General features: G+C 35.1%; 1 protein-coding gene across 1 annotated transcript in view; it reads right to left on the bottom strand.

Annotated features, from left to right (window-relative positions):
• The window catches only part of LOC130233493 (chloride intracellular channel protein 4), an 11,989-nt gene extending 1,163 nt beyond the window's left edge, over positions 1-10,826 (bottom strand). The window contains exons 1-5 of the mRNA XM_056463556.1: positions 10,671-10,826; positions 8,242-8,351; positions 6,455-6,580; positions 6,260-6,366; positions 4,009-4,190 (exon numbers count right to left, since the gene is read on the bottom strand). Coding sequence (XP_056319531.1) covers positions 4,009-4,190; positions 6,260-6,366; positions 6,455-6,580; positions 8,242-8,351; positions 10,671-10,733 — 588 coding nt within the window. The 5' untranslated portion in view covers positions 10,734-10,826. The remainder of the gene's footprint in view (positions 1-4,008; positions 4,191-6,259; positions 6,367-6,454; positions 6,581-8,241; positions 8,352-10,670) is intronic.
• Positions 10,827-24,741: the final 13,915 nt, after the last annotated feature.

Genomic DNA, 24,741 nt, shown 5'->3' with positions numbered 1-24,741 from the left:
GTGTTGGTTGGGTTTAGGGAAGTGGGTAGGCGGTCAATCGATAAAATTGGTTGGGTTTAGGGAAGGGGGAGGGTGGGTCAGCCGATTGTTCGCTCAGTCAGTCAGAAAGTCTGTCCAAAAGTGAGTCGACAGCGGGCTCTGGTAGGTTTACGCGAGAACAGCAGGCGCGAATGGCACTCGCGAGGGAAATTTGAGATCTCGAAAAGTGTACACGGCGACCTTTGGCGAATTCGCGAAAACAAAAACTGCAGAAAAACGTGCCGCCGGGACGTATTTCGCGCTCTCCAGAAACGTCTGTTGAGGTACGTTTTCAGAATAAGCCTGGGTTGTTTATAATACTTCCGTAATCATCTAATAGGGCAGATTACGGAGCTAATGAGGTGCCAGCAGTGTTGATCATAAGCACGTGATCCTCTTGAAATTAGTTTATAAATTAACCACACTTTGTTTAATTTACCAAAAATATTGTCTATATTCACTGGGAAATGGATAAAATATTCACAGGAGGACCAATTTAGAAAAATGTTGACCTCAACTCTGTATATACAGTAGCAGTCAGAATTATTAGCCCCCCTGTTCATTTTCTCCAATTTCTGTTTAACGGAGAGCAGATTGTTTCAACACATTTCTGATCATAACAGTTTTAATAACTGATTTATTTTCTCTTTGTCATGATGACAGTAAATAATATTAGACTAGATATTCTTCAAGACACTTCTATACAGCTTAAAGTGACATTTAAAGGCTTAACTAGGTTAATTAGGTTAACTAGGCAGGTTAGAGTAACTAGGCAAGTTATTATATAATGATGGTTTGTTCTGTAGACTATCAAAACAAGTATAGCTTAAAGGGGCTAATAATATTGACCTTAAAATGGTGTTTAAAAAATTAAAAACTGCTTTTATTCTAGCCGAAATAAAACAAATAGGACTTTCTCCAGAAGAAAAAATATTATCAGACATACTGTGAAAATTTCCTGAATCTGTTAAACATCATTTGGGAAATATTTAAAAAATAAAAAAGAAATTCAAAGGGGGGCTAATAATTCTGACTTCAACTGTGTATATAATTGAAGAAAGGAGGGGGGCTGCTGTTGTGGACAAAAGTGAAGAGCGAGGTTGGGTGATCGTGGGCCCCTAATAACTTCTCCAGAGGCCCCAAAAAAAGTGTGGGCCCTTAGAATTGTCATAACTTCCCCCCTCCCAGCGGCACCCCTGTGTGTGTGTGTCATGTGTATTACGTGTATGTGTATATTTCCTGTATATTTCCCTACTGTCTACCACAGTGACTCTTTGTCTGTGTGTGTGTTTTCATGTCAAACACTGTTGTCTGCAATGTTCACGTTCTTATTTCTTACATTGCTTATTATTATTATTATTTTTTATTCAAATAATTTTTATTATTTAATCTGTTGTTAGATCGGCCGAGGAAAAACTGGTGAAACCAGGCCCTACTTCACATGCATCTCTATCTCCAATACAATATGTACCTTTGACGGTATCACAAAGAACTGAGCTGGAGGGAGAGAAAAGGATAAATAAATAAATAAATAAATAAATAAATAAATTGAGAGAGACAGAAAAATAGAACAAATAGAACAAGAGGGGAAATAAAGTATGTAAAGACCGAATCATAATGTGGGAAAATAATAATAAATGTAATACTAAATTTTCCTTTTTAATTAATTTATTTTGGATTATATTAAATATTAGACAGAGTTTCTACCCCTACCTGACCCCCTTTCCCCCCTCCCCTCTTGTTCATGTACTGATGAAGGCGTTGTTGGGGAATGACTTCAGACAGAGAGGATCTTCAATGGAGATGTATTCTGTTAATATGTTTTTCCAGGATTAAATGTGAATGGTATTTCTTGATGTCCAGTTCATGAGGATGCTTTTTTTGGCGATATTTAGAGCCACCAATAGTAATTGACCAATGGAATTATTTATATCTTTTGTGGATATGTCACCCAATAGATGAATTATCAACCTACGTCACACATGATGTCACACAGGTCTCCGGTTGCAAAAAAAGGCCGGCTACAATAGCAAACATCTCGTGTTGTGCGGTTGAATGCCAATTTCGATTAACTTTTACCGTACACCACACTGCTTTTAATGCCAACTGCAGACTCTTTGGCTAAAAGGGAGCTGAATGGACCTAATTAGAAATGCTGGACTCATTTCATATCAGGCAAGTTCACGCTGTGCTGAATCATCCACATTACTTGTTGTTGATTGCAGCAATGATTTCAGAAAAAACAGTTACATATGGTCATTAAACTGCGGACACAATGCTCAGAATGAAACATGAAAGTGTAAGTTATTAAGGTAAACTTGGTTTTATTGTCACACATTCATTCAGTGACAACTTTTGACACACTCCCTATATTGTTTACCACGGTACTTTGAATATTGGGTCTGAAATAACCTGCAAGTGTGACTTGAAAACAACGTTAACACTGTTTATCTGACTGTGAACAATGTTGGACTTTGATAGTCATTGGCTGCTAATATGATTTCGCTATTTAGAGTTTACAAATAATACTTTTATGATATTATATTATTAAGGAGAAAGTCTGAATGTGCGAATATAAAACCAACTTTACCTCTATGTGAAGTTCACATACCCTGCCATACAGGTGCAGTTCGCTGTCAGAATGCAGTTGTTTTGCTTGTTGATGATTACCCAGGCCTTATATAGTCCCGTCTTATTTCCTTGTCTTTGGCTAGGCAGAACCTCAGTTTTTAGCACTACATAGTGTTGAATCTGGTAATCATGGAGCATTATTTCTTGCACATGACCACACAGAACAACATTGTTGGCATCCAAAGATCTGTAGATCTTTAACTTCTCTCTTGTAAAATCACTTGCAGCTTCAATGAGATTGTGTATTTCAGGCTGGATGCTTGGTCAATATCCAAGATCCATTGGGAGGGTGCTATCGCAAATGGACCTGTCAGATGAACGCCGCACACTGAACGGTAATTTTGCTGAATAACTGTGCTTATAACTGGGTGACGAGCTGTTATAATAGGCTGAAAGCATTATGTAAATAATATATATAATATGTAATCAATATTACTTATCTCTAAGACAACAACAAACTCTGAACCACATCGAATGTCATTCCCTCACTGTAAATGCTAGCGTTCTTTCTGCCACCTCCCTGCGTGCACATCCTGAATGTTTACAAACATGGTAATTCGTCTATATGCAGAGGGAGGGAGACAGTGGGATGTGACGTCCCATAAAGTTGGAGAGTGAGTCAGTAACCTTTTCCCAAAATGTTTTAATTGAAGTGCAATGCTATTATTAGGTGTGAAGATAAGTATCTGGTGTGTTTTGAGTGCAATGTTAAAATGCCTCTAAGGTGAAACCCATTTTTAATCATTTCTGCCCTGTTAAATGAGATCTGTGAAGTACGTTATTATACTGTTTAAGTTGTAAGTTAGCATTTTTAGTCATGGAGTATATGTTTTTACAAATTTGAGTCCAGAATGCAGCATTGGGAGTAATGGATAAGTCTGAATCCCATTTAGCGGTTGGCAGACCTAATGTGTTGTCTGATTTTGATATCATATTGTATATTTGGGAAAGTAATATTTTTTGGAGGATGATATATTAATAAACTCTGAGATTTGAGGGGGAAGGTCTAGATTGATTGATTGGTTAAGTAATTTCGATTTAATTGTTGATTTGATTTGTAAATATTGCAAGAAGCAATTACTCCCAATGCTGTATGCATGGGCTAAATAGGAAAATGGTGCCAGCTTATTATTATTAAAGATATGCTGAAGTTGTGTGATTCCCTTATCTGCCCATGTGCGGAAGTTGAGTGGCTTCTTGTTAACTAAAAAATCAGGGTTATTCCAAATTGAGGCGTATTTAGTTTTATATTTGTCTTCCTACTTCGAGCTTTGGCAATACTGAACATTTACAGTCATGCCAATAAAGCAATTCTTTTGAGAATTGAATTGAGAGAGAGAGAGAGAGAGAAATGGCCACCTTGATGATGTGCAGTTTTGGCAGCAGGTTGCAGTCGGCCAGCGTGAGCTCGTCTCCGTCCAGAAAGCTGCGTGTTGAAGCTCCAGGATCTTCCAGACTGTCGGCGTCGATTTCTTCAGGCAGCGGCGTCTGCAGATACTCATCCAGCCTCTTCAGAGACTTCAGCAGAGCTTTCTCCAGACCTCCACACACACAAACAACACATTACTAACACGGTTTTTGGTTGGCTTTTTTGGTTGTCAACCTCTCCCTATTCACTATGTAGTGCATTATATAGTGCATTATATAGTATTTGTAGAGGAGCTTCATTCCATGTTTGTTCACTACTTTTTACCCACAACTATTGCTGGGCGATTTATGGCAAAAATGCAATGTCAATAATTATTTTCCATTTTAAACGATAACAACATATATATTTCGATATAAGCTGTTGATGCCTCCAGCTTTAAAAATGCACCCCAATAATGAATGAAGCCACAAACATTAGAGGGTTGCTTAAATAACATTATGTTACATCATAATATTAAAATATTGTTTATTAACAAAAACAGAAAACACATTACTCTCATTTTAGTAGACTCTGATTTTCCCTATTACACTTATGCTCATATAATTTAAAACATTCTGAAAAACAGGTATAATATCGTTTATCCTTTAAGGTGAAGCATCATTCCTTTAGAGCTGGGCAAACAATCCTTTAGGGCGGGCCTATCAATCCTTTAGGGCGGGGTTATCAATCCTTTAGGGCAGGGCTTTGCATCATTTAGGGCGGGGTTATCAATCCTTTAGGGCGGGGCTATCAATCATTTAGGGTGTGGCTATCAATCATTTAGCTATCTGTCATTTAAGGTGGGATTATCTATCTATGAACTTGCAGTCGTTTAAGGTGGGATTATCATTCATTTAAGGTGGTGCTATCAGTCCTTTAGGGCAGGGCTATCAGTCCTTTGGGACAGGGCTATCAATCATTTAGGGTGGGGCTTTCAATCCTTTTGGGTGGGGCTGTCAATCTTTTGGGGCGAGACTATCAGTCCTTTGGGGCGGGACTGTCAATCCTTTAGGGTGGGGCTATCAATCCTTTAGGGCGGGGCTATCAATCATTTAGCGCGGGGCTATCTGTTATTTAAGGTGGGATTATCTATCTATGAACTTGCAGTCATTTAAAGTGGGATTATCAGTCATTTAAGGTGGTGCTATCAGTCCTTTAGGGCGGGGCTATCAGTCCTTTGGGACAGGGCTATCAATCATTTAGGGTGGGGCTTTCAATCCTTTCGGGTGGGACTGTCAGTCCTTTAGGGTGGAGCTATCAATACTTTAGGGTGGGGCTATCAGTCATTTTGGGCAGTGCTTTCAGTCCTTTAGGGTGGGGCTATCAGTCATTTTGGGCAGTGCTTTCAGTCCTTTAAGGTGGGGCTATCAGTATTTTTATTTGTCAATTCATTTTGTTAGCAACATCATCTTTCAACAATCTAATCGGTTCCCAAAGAGCAAAATCAGGCATCGTCTGTAACGAGTATAAAGGTGTAAGGCCCCTTTAAGAGCACGCATCTTTTTTTGTGTTGTAGCTATGGTTGCATTAGACTCAAGCCCTGCATGTATGTGAGGGTATGGTCATTTTTTTTGTAAAGGACAGTATACTCATATCCTGGACAATAAACGACTACTGAGGGAAATCGTCTTTGCAAACTTTGTTTATTTGTGGGCTATACATGCTCCGTACGCAGGTCGTTACGCGGCCTACATTTTTTTCTCAATTCAGGACTGTTTCAAGTGGATGTTCATCACGTTAGCAGACAAAAAAAAAACATGTGGCCTTTAAAGTCTGTGTGAACTGGACTTTTATTTTAGTGTGATGACGTATTTCCAACTAAAATGGAATATTGAGTATGGGGTGCGGTTTATTTTTGCTTATCTTTAACTTGCAGCACATTAACGGTTTGAGGGGCGTGGCTAAGCATTTTTCAGCCAATCAAAGAAGGACTGTCATCCCAGAGCAGAAGCAGATGGGCAGATTTTAATTAAAGATTACAATTTTTTATTGGATTAACTTATTAATTCTTCACCTTTAAGACAAACAATGTGCTCTATCAAAATACAAACTGTAAAATTAGATTTCATGTTTGGTCTTTTTCTCATTTCTGGTGTGAATGCACCACTTACACTGTTTATCCTACAACATGCTGTAGAACAGGACACGAGAATGTCATTTGGGATGATTCAGTCTCTCCTCTGAATCTGCTATAAAACTCACCCTCATTCGCTTCTTTACGGGGGTTCTTGATGTAGGCAGAAAACTTGGCAAATACATCTATTCCTGCGGTGTTTGATTCTGGATGCTTGGTGGCCAACTTTGGATATCTATTAAAAATAAGACAGTTTTAAATTATGCAACATGTATTTGAAGTGAGACGTGACATTAATACAAGTAAAAGAGTGTTTAAAGTACTGTGGTGGGCCCAGTCGCTCCTCCAGAAACTCCTCGATCTTGTTGACGTCCACCAGAACCTCCCCGTTGAAGGTCATGAACGGCGGGTTTGTTCCCGGAGCGAGATCCTGCAAATCTGCCGGCTTTCTGTGAGGAACAGATCCACAAACCAGCTCATCGTCAGTGGTGCTACTATGAACTAAAGCTATTAAAGTGACTAAAAATAAAATCATATATATATATATATATATTTTTTTTTTTAAATGTTTAAACATATAATCTAAATAAAAAAGACCATATTAAATTCAATCAAATAAAAATATTACAACGTTAAATAAAATTCTAGATAAAAACAATTAAACCATTAGCTTAAACCATTGGAAATTACATGACTTTCAGACTAAAATTGATTAAAATTAAAATATAAATTTGTAAAATTAAAATGCTAAAAAAAGACAAAAATATCTTAAAACCCTTAAAAATGAAATGATATTCAGACTAAAATAAAATAAAATAAATTTAAATAAAATAAAATATTACAAGGTTTAATAAAATACTAGACAAAAGCCATAACCATTACCTTAAACCATTAGAAATTAAATGACTTTCAGACTAAAATAAAATAAAATATAAATTTGTATTAAAATGTTAAAAAATAAAAGACAAAAATACCAAAAAACCATTAAAAATGAGATGATTTTCAGACTAAAATAAAATAAAATATTACAATGTTAAATAAAATACTAACCAAAAATCCCATAAAACCATTAAAAATGACATGACTTTCAGGCTAAAATAAAATATAATTATAGAAAATAAATTAAAATAAAATATATTATTAAATGTTAAAATGTAAAAAAATACCAAAGAAAGAAGATGTAAAAATACCAAAGAAAAATACTTAAATATCCTTAATAGTTAGATGACTTTCAGATTAAATTAAAATAAAATAAAAATATATTACAATGTTAACAAAAAATCCTAGACAAAAATACATTTAAATTCTTAAAAATTCGATGACTTTCCAACAAAAATAAAATAAAATGATGAATTTATTAAAATAAATAATGAAATAATATAAAATAAGTAATAGAATAAAATAATAATATTACAATGCAAAAAACTAATAGACAAAAATACCTTCAAATAATAAAGATAAAGAAAATAAAATTTAAAAACACAACAAAATAAAAATGCAATTAAAATGAAAATCTATTAATAATTGACTATTCAAAATGTTAATGAACTCTACAATTATATATAAAGAACACTAGTGTTCAACACTGCCCTTATTCAATGAATGAAATAGTCCTAGCTATTTAAATGCAAACAACATGTGTCATTATTGATGAAGTTTGCATCACAGACATCATTTTCCTTTTTGAAACAATCTTTCTTGAATGAAGCATTACTTTATTACTGTATTACTGCTTTATACAATAAAGATCCAAATAACTTCACATTAGGGAACAGAACAGCATGTCTATGATGCAAACTTCCTCAAATATTATATTGTTTGCATTTAAATAGCTCGGACTGACTTATTAAATAAGTGCAGTATTGGAAACTATATTCAGATAAGTAACTTCTTCAGAATTTATTATTATTATTTGAACTTACTAAAGCAACGTCACATCTTAAAGGAGGTAAATCAGATCCTGATGGTTAAATATGATTACTATATGATGAAGTTCAGAATAACATCTCGAATTTAGTTTTTCCTGCAGTAGTGATTCATACTGCTGGGAGTCATTCCTGCTGTTTGAAACGTGTGTGTGTGTGTTTATAGTAATCTATAAGGGCTTCACCTCTTCAGGTCTACAGTGGTAACATTGAAAATCACTCCTTTCAGCCACAGGATCATGAAGAGTCTCTGAGAGAACGGACAGTTCCCAATGCTTTCCCCATCAGTGCCCGCCTGCGCGCACACACACACACACACACACACACACACACGTTAGTTTTTGTAATGCATGAAGACATTCCATAGATTTCTATTGTTTTTTTATTTCTCCCAACCCCAACTCTACACACTTACAGGAAACTGTGTGCAATTTTACATTCTGAAAAAAAAATCAGTGTCATAGCATGGCATCGCTGCAATAAAAGAGCCCCTATTATATGTTTTTGAAAATGACCTTCATGCAGTGTGTAGCACAGCTCTAAGTGAATGAAAACATCCAGCTAAGGCTTAAATCTGGAAGTGCAACGTGTTTAAAACTATTGATTCATCTATAAAAGAGTCGACTCAGAGTGGTTCGAATGAATCGCTGCACTAACGATTCTTTAGCCGAGCCGGCGTGACGTTGATAAGGAACTCAAGCCCCACCCATTTGTTGCGTGCGGGAACCTGGGAAAATTGAACCCCCAGCCCCGCCCACATCACTGTAAAAAGAAGAGACCAGGTCATCGGACCAATCAGCGCAGATTAACATCACGTTAAGGAGGGTTTTGGAAACAAATGAATCGCTGAACGAATCATACGAGAGTCGTTGGGATAATTAGGTAATAATAAATGCATATTATAAGACAATGACAGTGTTTTTTGACCTTGCATGCAGATCGACCTGTTGTTGGAGACCCCAAAACCAAAATATGACCTTTTTAAATGCATAATAGGTACTCTTTAAGTCCAAATATCTACAAATTCTTAAATCAAGAAGCATTTTATAGACAAGTAACAAATATTGTCTTGTTTTCAGAAATAAAACAAGCTAATAAATTTGCCAATGAGGTAAGCAAAATGTTCTTATTTAAAAGTAAAAACAAGATTATTTTGCCCATCTGCAAAAACTTTCTCTAGAAACGTCAGTCTTGTTGAACCCACAATGAATGATGAAAAGCTAATAAGAAGCCAAATGAGCTTAAATTTTGAGCTACAGAACAAACAACATCACAAGGTGTTTTCTCTGAGCTCAGAATCAGAAATCAGTTCACAACAAAAACAACTAAATATGAAAAACAATGACATTTATTTCAGCAACTATACACAAACTCACTGCGACACAAAATAAGTCATGCATCAATAAGTCATGCATCTATTTTTAAAATGTATGCCAAATTGTCAGGTGTAAACAATCATTTATTTCATTCATTCACTCATTTTCCTTCAGCTTAGTCGCTTTATTCATCAGGGGTCACCACTGCGGAATGAATCGCCAACTTTGATGTGGAGGCTGAAGTATGAGGAGCGCTATCCTGCTGAAGAATTCACCCTCTCCTGTGGTTTGTAATGTAATGGGCAGCACAAATGTCTTGATACCTCAGGCTGTTGATGTTGATCATCCACTCTGCAGATCTCTTGTACGCCCCCATACTGAATATAACCCCAAACCATGATTTTTTCTTCATCAAACTTGACTGATTTCTATGAGAATCTTGGTCCATGCGTGTTCCAGTAGGTCTTCTGCAGTATTAGTGATGATTGTGATGCAGATCAACAGATGATTCAGCAGAGAAATCCACCTTCTGATACTTTACCAACTGATCAACTAGAAGTCAAGTTATTATGTGTTGCTCTTACAGCTGAGATCCACAACAAGACATATGTCAGGCAGTGTATAATGCTGATAGATCCTTTCCCTCATATTTGACACTTTATATAAACAAAAGTTAATTGAAGCATTAAAGTTGACCCTGTACTTGCATTTAATATGCTTTCTCTATACAGGTGAGGGCAAACTTATTAACAACAACAAATTTCTAATAACTAATTTTTTTCTTTTGCCTTTGCCGTGACGGCAGTACACAGTAGTTATATTCTGCAAGATACTTGTATTCAGCTTAAAGTAAGATTTAAACGTTTAACTATGTTATTTATAGGTTAATTAACTAGGCAAGTACAGTTAATTAGGCAAGTCATTGGACAACAGTTTTTTTGTCTTGTAGCTGATGGGACAGAAAAAATCCTAAGGGGGCTAATAATATTTATAATATATATATTTAAAAATGTAAAAACAAATTTTCCCAGCCAAACTAAAGGAAAAAAGGCTTTGTTAAACATAATAACTGTTAAGAATAACTACACTTTCACAGGAGGGTGAATAGTTTTGCCTTGTATATAAACTGTATATAAAATTACTTTCATAAATGTAGTTTGAGATGGACACCAAATGTAGCATCTCATCTTTGACCACTGTAGAAAATAAAGGTAAATTGCATCCATGTGAAGCCATTTTCTCATAAAAACAAATAAAAAATATCTATTAAAAAAATCTTTACTGCAAGAAAGACTTACCTTCACAAACAGCTCGATGCTAGGAAATCCCAGTTTTTTAGCTGCTACATCAAACCAAGCCATGGCAGAATGCTACTCTTACATGTCTCACGACTCAAATGTGAAGTAACATCTGAAAACTGATTCTCTGTGTGTATGAAAATGTCTTTGTGTGTCCAGAATGACTGATTGAGTTTGCTGCGAGTCTGTCTTAATGTTCTGTGGGTGTTCAGGGAGGAAAACACGGTCAAACACGCAGAAACAGACACTGAGACGCTTGTTCATTGTTATCAGCAATAGAGACGCTGTTGATGAGATGGGCATTATAAAAGACTTTGCAGATCATCACTGCAAAAAAATATGATCTTTATGATGATTAAGATTTCCAGTACTCGTCAGAGTAATGGAATTATCTAATCAGATTACAAAAATGAAGTACTTTTAATTAGAATAAACTCCTTTTTAAAACACTCGTAATCAGACTACAGTTACTTTGATGGATTACTGATTACATGTTATTTACAGTATGGCAGTAAGTTGTTTACAATTCATTGATTCTCATAACTTTTCTCTTTTGTTTTTAGATGAATTTTTTATTTTTTCACATTTTTGCAATGTTGTTTTTTGCATGTTTTGCTAGTTTACTTAAGTAAATGTGTAAGTAAATTAACCTTCATCAATAAATAGCACAAATGTAATTTAAATGTAATCCAAAAGTAGTCCACCTGTTAAACTACGATATTACAAACTTTGTCAATTAGTTTTGCCATTTAATTGTAATCCATTACTGATTACAATTCATAAGTAATCTATCCAGCTCTCTATGTAATATTGAACAGTCAGATTACATTACCATATACAACAAGATTATATTACACACTACATTTTTTACCATGTAATTTGTAATCATTAATGGATTACAATTCATAAGTAATCTGCCCAGCTCAGTCTAACGAGATCTAAATGTAATCCAATAGTAATCAGATTACATTACCATAAACAAGATTATATTACTGACTACATTTTTATCATGTAATTTGTAATCAGTAATCTACTAAGCTCTCTATGTAATATTGAACAACTATCTAGTGAAATCGAAATGTAATCCAAAAGTAATCAGATGACATTACCATAGAGATTATATTAGTAAGTACAAAATTTTGTAATGTAATTTGTAATCCGCAAGGGGATTACAATTTATAAGTAATCTATCCGTCTCTCTTTGCAATATTGAACAATGATCTTCTAATGATATCTAAATGTAATCCAAAAGTAGTCAGATTACATTACCATAGAGAATATATTAGTGACTACAAATTTGGTAATGTAATTTGTAATCTGCAATGGATTACAATTCATAAGTAATCTATCCAGCTCTTTATATGTAATATCAAACAATGCTGTTCTAGTGATATTTAAATGTAATCCAATAGTAGTCAAATTACATTAGCATAAACTGCAAGATTATATTACAGACTGCAATTTTTGTCATGTAATTTGCAACCCAGGCTCATTCTGAAAACGTACCTCTTTATACATTTCTGGAGACTGCGAAATACATCCCAGCCGCACGTTTTTCTGCAGTTTTTTTGTTTTCATGAATCCACGAGAGGCTGCTGGGTATGCTTTTTGAGATTGCTCTCGCGAGTGCCATTTTAGCCTGCTGTTCTCGCGTAAACTCACCAGAGGCCGCTGTTGACTGACTTTTTGACCGACTGAGTGAACGATTGACTGAGTGAACGATCGGTAATGGGACAAACTGGTTGCAGCCGGAATGCCGTCCATTTGGAGGTAAGCGGTCAGCTGCGTTCGTTTAAAAAAATGAAATGCAGCCATACGTACCTCTGGCTACATAATTTGTGGTCTCCAGAAACGTCTGTAGGGCTAAGTTTTCAGAATGAGCCTGTGTTGGTAATTTGTAATCTTTAATAGGTTACAATTCATAAGTAATCTATCCAGCTCTCCATGTAATACTGAATAACTATCTAGTGATATATAAATGTAATCCAATAGTAATCAGATTACATTAGCATAAGCAACGTGATTATATTATTGACAACAATTATTTTTATCATGTAATTTGTAATAGTAACAGACTACAATTCATAAGTAATCTATCCAGCTCTCTATGCAATATTCAACAATCTTCTAGTGATATCTAAATGTAATCCAAAAGTAGTCTGATTACATTACCATAAACCACAAGATTATATTACAGACTGCAATTTTTATTATGTAATTTGTAATCAGTAATGGATTACAATGCATAGTAATCTATCCAGCTCTCTATATGTAATATTGAACAATAATCTAACGATATCTAATAGTAATCCAAAAGTTGTCTGATTACATAACCATTGAGATTATATTAGTGACTCCAAATTTGGTAATGTAACTTGCAATCCATAAAGGATTACAATTGAGAGGTAATCTATCCAGCTCAATTTGTAATAAGCTCTCTCTGAACAATGATCTTCTAGCAATATCTGAATGTAATACAATAGTAATCAGATTACATTACCAGAAAAACAAGATTAAATTACTGACTACAATAATTTTTATGATGTTATTTGTAATCAGAAATGGATAACAATTCATAAGTAATCTATCCAGCTCTCTATATGTAACATTGAACAATGATATTCTAGTATGATATTCTAAATGTAATCCAAAAGTAGTCAGATTACATTACCATAAACAACAAAATTATATTACTTGCTACAATTATTTTTATCACGTAAATTGTAATATTAACAGATTACATTCCATAGGTTATCTATCCAGCACTCTATGCAATATTGAACAATAATCTAATGATATCGAAATGTAATCCAAAAGTAGTCAGATTACTTTACCATAGAGATTATATTAGTGACTACATATTTGGTAATGTAATTTGTAATCAGTAATGGATTACAATTCATGAGCAATCTACCCAGCTCTCTATACACAATACTGAACAATCATATTCTACGAATATTTAAATGTAATCCAATAGTAGTCAGATTACATTACCATATACAACAAGATTATATTACACACTACATTTTTTATCATGTAATTTGTAATCAGTAATGGATTAGAATTCATAAGTAATCTATCCAGCTCTCCAAGTAATACCGAACAACATTCTAACAATATCTAAATGTAATCCAATAGTAAACAGATTACATTACCATAAACAAGATTATATTACTGACTACATTTAATCTAATGTAATTTGTAATCAGTAATGGATAGGCCCACACAAAATTTGCGCGCGCAGAATTCCGCAGATTTCTAGCCCATCATTAATTCTGTTTATTTACTTTAGTAAATGTGTGTAAATCTATATTTATTCAGTTTTTAAATTAATTACAGTAATATTATTGACTAATATGAAAATGTTCATCTGATTTATGTACAATGCAGTTTGTACAGTAATATTTTCTGTCTTTTAGTAGATATATTATATGAGAGACTTGCTTTGTTTACCAAGTAATGTGAATCTAATTGGATTAGCATTTTAAACATTACATAAAATTTTTATATATTTTTTTTTATTTCACATATTAAGGTTTTAGTTATGATACTCCCAAAATAATCCCGCAGAAATCCGCAGATTTTACCAAAATTCTCAGCTGAAATAGCAAAAAACATCCGCAGATTCCGTCTGGCCCTACTCATGGATTACATTTCATAAGTAATCTACTAAATTCTCTATGTAATATTGAACAACTATCTAGTCATATCGAAATGTAATCCAAAAGTAGTCCGATTACATTACCATAGAGATTATATTAGTGACTACAAATTTGGCAAAGAAATTTGTAATCAGTAATGGATTACAACTCATAAGTAATCTATCCAGCACTCTATGTAATATTGAACAATGATCTTCCAGTGATATCTGAATGTAATCCAAAAGTCGTCAGATTACATAACCATAAACTACAAGATTATATTAATGACTACAGTTTAATCATGTAATTTGTAATAGTAACAGATTACATTTCATAAGTAATCCACCCGGCACTCTATGCAATGTTGAACAGTGATCTAGTGATATATTATAGATTTCCATGAGTCGATGTACTGCTGTGTTACTGTATTTATGAGCCTGGAGGTCGCAGAATGATTGTGTGAGGTCTGTTCACCTGAAGATAAGCAGCACACAGTAACAGGCTAAAAACAGCTCTGTGTGTGTGCTGAGAGATAAATGAGGACATGAGGGCAAATCAGACCAGCAGAACTCCAGCAGAGGGCACTCATGTAAACGAGAGCGTGTCAATTACTGGGACAAGTTTAAAACTTAGAACACACTAGCAACCACACAGCAGCATGCTACATACTATTCAAAACACCTTAGCAACCATAAATAACACTCTAACAACAATCAAGTAGAGCCTAAAACAACCACAAAGAATACCCTAACAACCATTAGAAACACCCTAGCAACCACTAAGCATTCCTTAGTAAACATAGCAATGACCTACACTGTAAAAAATGCTAGCAACCATTAAGAAAACATAAGAACTGGAAAGCAACATGCTAAACACAGCTCAGAACACCATTGAACACCATGCTACACACCATTCAAAACTACCTAGCAACCATAGCACTCTGACAACAATCAAGTAGAGCCTAGCAACCACAAAGCAACATGCTACAGACTATTCAGAATACCCTAACAATCATTAGAAACACCCTAGCAACCACTAAGAACTCCTTAGTAACCATAGTAATGACTTACACTGTAAATATTATTGCTAGCAATCACTAAGAACACCTAACAACAGGAAAGCAACATGCTATACACCGAACACACTAGCAACCACATACTGTAGCAACATGCTATACACTATTCAAAATACCCTCAATAACCATAACACTCTAACAACAATCAAGTAGAGCCTAGCAACCACAAAGCAACATGCTATAGACCATTTAGAATTCCCTAACAACCATTAGAAACATCCTAGCAACCACTAAGAACTCATTAGTAATCATAACAATGACCTACACTGTAAAAATTTTTGCTAGCAACCAATAGGAAAACCTAACAACTAGGAAGCACTGCTTTGAACACACTAGCAACCACACAGCAACATGCTACACACCATTCAAAACACCCTAGCAACATTAAGAACACTCTAACAACAATCAAGTAGAGCCTAGCAACCACAAAGCAACATGCTATAGACCATTCAGAATACCCTAACAACCATTCGAAACACCCTAGCAACCATAACACTCTGACAACAATCAAGTAGAGCCTAGCAACCCCAAAGCAACACGCTATAGACCATTTAGAATACCCTAACTAACCACTAGAAACACCCTAGCAACTACTAGGAACTCCTTAGTATCCATAGCAATGACCTACACTAAAAAAATGGCTAGCAACCATTACGAAAACCTAACAACTGGAAAGCATTGCTTAGAACAGACTAGCAACCACACAGCAACATGCTACACACCATACAAAACACCCTAGCAACATTAAGAACACTCTAAACAATCAAGTAGAGCCTAGCAACCACAAAGCAACATGCTATAGACCATACAGAATACCCTAACAACCATCATAAACACCCAAGCAACCATTAAGAACTCCTAAGTAACCATTGCAATGACCTAGCAACCACATACAACACTCTAGAATCATGAAGGTAAGTTTTAACACACACATGCATTATAAAATTAGAGCACCTCCACTTTTCAAACTCTCAGATTTTTCTCTCAGCACCTACTAGTAGACATTAGTAGACTAGTAAACATCTTAATCAGATTAGTGTGTGGAGGAATGCTGCGAGATTAACCCACTACACTTATGCTTCTCTATTAGGATGGAAACAAAGGCTGCTGTTGTGTAATTCATAGTAGGCTACTATAAACACATTACTCAAATCAATAATAATTATGAATCATATTAATCACTGATTAATGCTTTTAACCTTTTCTATTTGATTTAAGATGTCTTAATAAATCTTTTCTGCAAGCAAAAAAACTGAGAATTATTTAATAATTACATGAATTTTATAAATTATCATTTAATGTTATTACTAGTACTGCCCCAATAATCCCTTCCCTTCCTCAGCGACCTCTAACTCTAGCATTGGGGTAGATGAAGGAATAGATGGATGGATAATGGATGGATGGATGGACGGACGGTTGAATGAATGGATTAATGGATGAATGAGTAAATAAATGAATGAATGGATGAATCAATTGACTTAATGGATGGATGGTTGAACAGATGGACGAATGAATGGATTAATGGATGAATGGGTGAATAAATGAATGGATGGACGAATGGATGAATGAATAAATTAATGAATAAAGGAAAGGTTGAATGAATGAAGGAACGACTGAATGGATTAATTGATAGATGAATGAATTAATGAATAAACTAACAAACGAATGAATAAAGAAACAAACGAATGAATAATTGAACAAATGAAAGAATGAATAAACAAATGAATGAATGGGCGAGTTAATGAATGAATTAATAGATCGATGGATGGATGAAATAATTATTAAATGGATGGCTGGATGGATGGATGGATGGACGGACGAATGAATGAAAGGATTAATGGATGAATGGGTGAATAAATGAGTAAATTAATGAATGAATTGAATGAATGGACAGTTGAATAGACTGATGAATAAATGGATTCATGGATGAATGGGTGAATAAATGAATGGATGGACGAATGCATGAATGGATGAATGAATAAATGAATGAATAAAGGAATGGTTGAATGAATGAAGAAATGAATGAATGAATAAATTAATAAATGAATGAATAAACTAACAGACGAATGAATAAAGAAACAAACAAATTTATAACTGAACAAATGAATGAATGAATGAATAAATAAATGAATGAATAAAGGAACGGTTGAATGGATGAAAAAAATGAATGAATGAATAAATTAATAAATGAAATAATTAATGAATAAACTAACAAACGAATGAATGAAAAAAGAAACAAACAAATTTATAACTGAACAAATGAATGAATGAATGAATAAATGAATGAATAAAGGAACGGTTGAATGAATGAAGGAATGAATGAATGAATAAATTAATAAATGAATTAATTAATGAATAAACTAACAAATGAATGAATGAATAAAGAAACAAACAAATTTATAACTGAACAAATGAATGAATGAATGAATGAATGAATGAAGGAACGGTTGAATGAATGTAGGAATGAATAAATGAATAAATGAATAAATGAATTAATTAATGAATAAACTAACAAACGAATGAATAAAGAAACAAACAAATTTATAACTAAACAAATGAATGAATGAATGAATAAATAAATGAATAAATAAAAAAATGAATGAATGGGCGAATTAATGAATGAATGGATAGATCGATGGATGGATGAATTAATTAATAAAGGGATGAATGAATTAATAAATTAATGAACTAACGAATGAATAAATTAACAACTTAACAAATAAATGAATAAACAAATGAATGAATGAATGATTGCATGGACGAATGAATGAATGAATGAACGAACGGACAGACGAATAGATGAAATAATAAATGAATAGATTGATGGATGGATGGATGGATGGATGGATGGATGGATGGATGGCTGAATAAATGGATAAATGAATGAATGAATGAATGAATGAATGAATGATTGGATGGATGAATGAATGAAAGAAAGAAAGAAAGAAAGAAAGAAAGAAAGAAAGAAAGAAAGAAAGAAAGAAAGAAAGAAAGAATGATTGAATGAACGGACAGATGAATGAACAAATGAATGAACAAATGAATGAACAAATGACTGAATAAATGAATATGTTAATACATACATACATACATACATACAAAAAACAATGCATTTAAACAACCACAGATAAACACTCACTTTAAGTATCAGTAGAGTTAGCCAGCAGATAATCTAAAAAGGGACGAAAATCCTTAAAGAACAAGTGAGTGAAAGATTTCTTCAAATTTAAAGAGATAATTCACCCAAAAACAAATACTATGGATGTCAATGGGTACAGGTTCCCACATTTTTCAATATATCCTCTTTATGGTTTGGAACAAGTCACGGGTGAGTAAATTATGACAGCGTTTTCATTTTTAGGTGAACTAACCCTTTCATGCAATCAAGCTTTTGAATTGTTGATCATTTGTGAAATGTACAGGAATTGAGGGAGTTGCACATTTTCACTTTGTTCTGCTTCTTCATGCACAAAGGCCGTCTTTGTTACGGGAATTGCTCTGCAGAACATACAAGTGGTTTTAAGGAGATTCTTACCAGGCTTAACATCCCGCTGCTCAGACTCCTTAATATAACAAGAATTTGCCAGTGCACTTTGCTTCAGAGACACATTTATGGAAAATAACGCAATCAATCAATAAAAAATATTGCTGTAGATTTGATTGGTTAATATCGACTATGTTTAACAAACAAAAATGCAAACAGAACTGCTATTGCTCAATAAACTTAAGTTAATTAATAGAATAATTGCAAATTTGAAAGCTAAAGTCAGTCTTTAATGTTTGATGTTAACCTTTGGATGCTTTGTGTAGTAAATTCGATCTAGAATCTTGAAAGAAACACATCAGTCTGTTGTGTCAGATTCATTTTTAGTTCACGGATCCATCCATCAGCTCAACACCCTGCTGAGAGTAATCTCAATTAACTAAGTGCATTATATCACCATCAGTGATCATTTACATAAGCCAAGTGGGGTGGGAACTGTGCTTGGAGAGTTCTGGCTGTCTTTATTAAGACTTTCTCGAAATTTCGGTCTTAATAAATGACTTCAGATTTGTGACGGTGGAGTCTTTTGTAGCACGGTTATTTTTGTGGGAGAAGCCATAACCCTAACCTTAACCCTAAAGCCTGGTTTATACTTCTGCGTCAAGTGATCAGCGTGACCCACAGCGCATGCAACGCACGTAGCTGTGCATTCATACTTCTAGGCGCTGTTTCTTTTGCTCTGCAATAACACTTTCGAAACGCTAGTTGGCAGTGATGTGTTTATGTTTCTCTGTGTCGACTTTCTTCGCTGGTGTTTTGTTTTTCTGAACGCTTCCTTAATGTACAAGTGGTTCAAACTCGCTCATTTTTAGGCAGGAACCGGCGGATGTGCAACAACTTTAACCATGAGGTAAACACAAAACAAAACTTTCCATTCGGAGCTCCTTCACGGGACTCCACACTTGTAAACAATGGCTCCATCGGGCTCTCGCGGCTCTTGGTCCCGCCCACACTCATCAGTGCTACCAAGCCGACCAATCACAGAGCTTGCACCATGCGTTGTTGCAACATGTAACTACATTTTTTGAGAGGTGCGCGTCAGCGATGCAGAAGTATAAATCAGCCTAAACATGCATTGTATGGGTCAAATTTATCTATATTTACTTAATGGCAAAAATTATTTCAATTTTAATTAAAGATCAAGTTCCATGAGGATATTAAGTAAATCTCTTAGCATAAAAATAAAATAAAATAAAATAATAAATAAAATAAAATAAAGGGTGTCACAGTGGCGCAGTGGGGAGCACGATTGCCTTACAGCAAGAAGGTTGCTGGTTTGAACCTCAGCTGGGTCAGTTGGCTTTTCTGTGTGGAGTTTGCATGTTCTCCCTGTGTTGGTGTGGGTTTCCTCCAGGTGCTCCGGTTTCCCCCACAGTCCAAACACATGCGTTATAGGGGAATTGGATAAGCTAAATTGGTCATAGTGTGTAAATGTAAGAGTGTATGGGTGTTTAAACATATGCTGAATAATTTGGCGACCCCAGATTAATAAAGGGACTAAACCAAAAGGAAAAGAATTAAACAGTGGTGTAGTCGGGGCTATACGCACGGGTGGCATGGGCGGGTTGGGTGGGTAATAGTACACCACCTTTTTTTTAAGGACTACACCACTGGAATTAAAATAAAATAAAATAGCCTTATTTAGTCAACTTTCAAGGAAATTTTCTCAATATGGACATTTTTTGAACCCTCAGATTCCCAATAGTCTTATATCTTGGCTGAAAATTGTCCAATCCTAACAATCCACAAACAATCTATATTATTCAGTATATAATCATGTGTCAATTGAGTTAATGTGAAAATGTCAACCTCCAAAAACATGACCCTTATGACTGGTTTTGTGGTCCACGGTCACAAATAGTGTACACTTCTTTATCTTAATGTCAAATAAGCAGTGTACTCCAGGAATGCATTGTATTTATTTTCTTTTGATACATACATACATATATATATATATTTAATAATGCAGGAATATGAAGACAGCAAGATGTAGGAATTATTCATTTGAATATGTGAGGAGTGTCAGGGGTTGAGTTTTGAAACTTGTGAAATTTTTCAACACGTGTAGTTGATGTGTTATGTGTTTTCAAGTATCTGTGTGGATGTATTTACTGCATTTCACCGCTGTTAAAGAAAGTTTTAGCTGAACTAAGCTAAACAACAGTTTGAAATCTCATCAAAACTTACTTTGAAGCCTTTGCATTTTTTCCCTACACATTTTTAGCTCATGTTTGGCTTTAAAGACTGAAATGCAGTTCGTTTTGAAGTCCAGCAATAAACCAGTGGTTAAAATGGTGCACATGTACCTAACCATCTTGCTAGCATTGCCCAGAACTGGGAATTACAGCCTACAGTCTTTTCTGGAAGCACTGACAGCTGACCGAGTGACCAGTAGAGCACAGACATTAATGCAATTAGTGACGGTGATAGTAACACCATCTGCTGAGCAGAAGGACATGCTGTCATTGTAGAAACTGTGTGGCTAAAAGTGCTAACAAGACAGCCTCAGTATCGTGCTTCCTAAAATAAATGCTTACTATGTATAGTGTATTATTTCTGGCAATGTGTAGAAATACATTCATAAATTTGAGTTTTTTTTTTTTTTACCAAGACTCTTATGCTCACCATTTCTGTGCACAATGTAAGAAAATCAACATTGGTAGATATTTCACCAAGTTAAAATATAATTTAAATGTAAATTTGCATAAATTTGAGAATAATTAATCCAGATTTTAGTGTTGTGCGATTCTTTATCAGTCGTTTTTATTTTCCAGTAACTCTTTAAATTCATGAGTTAATGATAGTTCATGTATTTAGTAACCTAATCTAAGTATAAACAATCTTGCACAGCATTTATTAATCATAGATCAACAATTACTAATGCGTTATTATTAAAATTCTAAGTTGTGCTAGTTAACATTAATTAAAGCACTGTGAGTTAGCACGAACTAACAATGAACGGCTGTATTTTCATTCACTAACCTGATCAAAGATTAATAAATACTGTAATAAATGTATTCATTATCTGTTCATATTAGTAAATACATTAACTGACTAATGGACCATTATTTTAAAGTGTTGCCAATTTTCCTTTTAAAACAAAAACTTATCTTTGCCCTGTAATTGTATTGTAAATCAAAAATAAACCTCATATTTCCCACCAAAGTTCTAAAACCCACATTGTTACTGAAATAAAACTCAAATGACATTTACCAGATTGCATAATAGGCCTACAATATTTACCGAGAGCCTGTGAATACAGTAGTAATATCCTAGAACAATGAAAACCCATGTGCACAAATAAAAACCAAGCATCATTTAGCTATAAGTAACAATAGAAGTTACCTTCACATAAAGGGAGATCTGCTGGTTCTGTTGACCTGGAGTCGCCATCTTTGTTGTCTTCACTGGTGCTTTTGCATCCTCCAGTTTAACTACAGCAGGTAGAACCAAAGGGACCCCATTGGCCATGCTGACCTCTTTTGCCTTAGTATTAATCTCCCCTTCACTGGTAAAAGGCTTCTGTGGGTCTTGGAAATGTGCATCTGAGGTCTCGCTGGTCTTCAACCAAGATTTGTTCACTTTACGCCCCCCTTGGACTTTCCTCCTGGGGTCATCTTCAATCACAGCCTTGAGCTCTTCCAGCCAGTTTCCAGCCCCCTCCTCTACATGTGCTGACACTTCTTCATTGACTTGCATTGGCTTTTGCTTTGCAGCGCTTCCTCTATCTGAAACCCAACATTTATTATTTCCAAGCAGATCTTGCTTCTTGCATGCTTCTTCATTTTTAGCTATTGATATTTCTTCATTTGGCTGTTGTGGCTGTTCTTTTTCAGCACTGCCCTCTTCTGCAACATCATTCGTGAAATTCTCAATCTCTTCCTTTTTCTTGTATGCGTCCACTTTCAAAGGTATTGCAATTTCTTTATTGACTTGTCGTGGCTGTTCGTTTATAGAACTGCCTCCTAGTGTGATCTCATTTTTATTATTCCCAAGCTGTTCCTCCTTGTTGCATGCCTCCTCTTTTATAGGAACTGGAATTTCTTCATTTACTTGTTTTGGCTGTTTCTGCATAGCTTCACCTTCCTCCTGTTTGTTATCATTGAGATTTTCCAGCTTTTTGCTTGCCTTGTCTTCTGCAGCTTCAAGTCTGTAAGGTGGCTGTTTTAAATTGATACAGCTTTCCTCTTCCTTCAGGACCTGATTAATGTTTACATCCCTTTGGATACTTTTAATGTACTCTACATCTCCTCTTTTCTCTTCGGGTCCATTGGCAATAACAGGAGATTGGGCATCTACAACTATTCTCTCACATTTTTTTAAATCAATCTCTTCTACCATCTCTTGAAGTCGGTTTAGTCTGCTGTGTTCTTGCATGATGCTTTTCACCAGCTGATCTTTGTTTTGGACCATCTCCTCCATGTTTCCACCAATTTGAGTGGTTTGGGATGGTTGTCCTGTTGCGATACAGCCAGTGTAAATTGCGAAGGCATCATTGTTTATTGGCTCTCCAGCTGCTACACAATCCTCCCATAAAGGCACTTCGGTGGAAGACTGTTCTTCATCAACTTCCTCAAATATGGCTGAATCTTCTTCAAGACTGTGAAAGTCTTCTTCTGATTCTGGTTGACTGGTGGAAACCATCTGTGGCTCTTCATCTGCATCACTTTTCACACCCTCATACTCAACTTTCACCTCTTTGTGTTTCTCTTCTTCCACAAGCCTTTCACTTTTTACTTGCTGCATTTGATCCTCTTTTGGTTTAATTTCCTCAAAGAGGCAAGCTTCTCTCACCTCAATGCTTTCCTTTTCATCCTCATACACCGTTTCCAACTTGTAATCTGCTCTATCCTTATCCCTTTCAGCGAACTCTTCAGCTTTATTTTGAATATCTTGATCTTCTAATTGGGTTGTCATTGATTCAAATTCAGCTGGATCCTCAGGCAACGCTAGTTCTGCAGTCATATCCACTTCATCCTTCATCTCTTCAGTATTTACTGCTGTTATACATTCGATTTCAAGTACTGCTCGCTCTTGGTCCATCACTTCTTCCAAAACATCCTCTATTTGATGAATAATCACATCTGTTGAAGGCATTTCGTTGTTCTCTCCGCCATCAACCATATCCTCGTCCACTTCTTCGGCTAATTCAATCTCATCATCATCCTCCTCTTCCTCCCCCGTCCGTCGATCTTCCATCTCCATGCATGACCCTACAGGACAGTGGATAACAGCTCCGTTAGAAATCTCCATGTTGACACTCATATCACTTTTGGCCTGAGCCATAGGTTGTAATGTAGAAGAGCGTTTGGAGTTCGGTACGACTGAGACCTTGTTGTATAACCAGCACACCAATGCTCTTGTGTCTACTACTGTGTTCTGTAGAGGTAATTAGGACTTACTCTCTCTCCCCACCTTTTCCTCTGGAGGATTATGGTAAATTTCGGATTCTGATCCCCACATGACTGGCCTGCCCTCAAATCCGCTCCAATGGGAGCCTGGTCAGCTCAAGATGATCGGTTTAAGAGTAGGGCACGTATTTAAAATGCCATTAATTCTGGAATTCTCCATTCTGTTTGCCTCCTTGGATGATTGTGATGAAGTCAATTTAAAATAAATTAATATATATATATATATATCTTTTCCCCATTTATTTATGCTTTTGAATTGCATTATGGGATATTGATCTTTCTTCCAACTTTTAACCTTGAAAAAAATGACTTTTGGGAAAATCTTAATAGTTTAAGGTGATATTTTGTTGTATTTTACGCTACAAATACCTTGTCATGAACCGCAAGTACATTTTTCTGT

The sequence above is a fragment of the Danio aesculapii genome, chromosome 1, assembly GCF_903798145.1.
Source record: "Danio aesculapii chromosome 1, fDanAes4.1, whole genome shotgun sequence".
Taxonomy (NCBI): domain Eukaryota; kingdom Metazoa; phylum Chordata; class Actinopteri; order Cypriniformes; family Danionidae; genus Danio; species Danio aesculapii.
The sequence above is the reverse complement of the archived record's forward strand: the minus strand, read 5'-3'. Positions and strand labels throughout refer to the sequence as shown.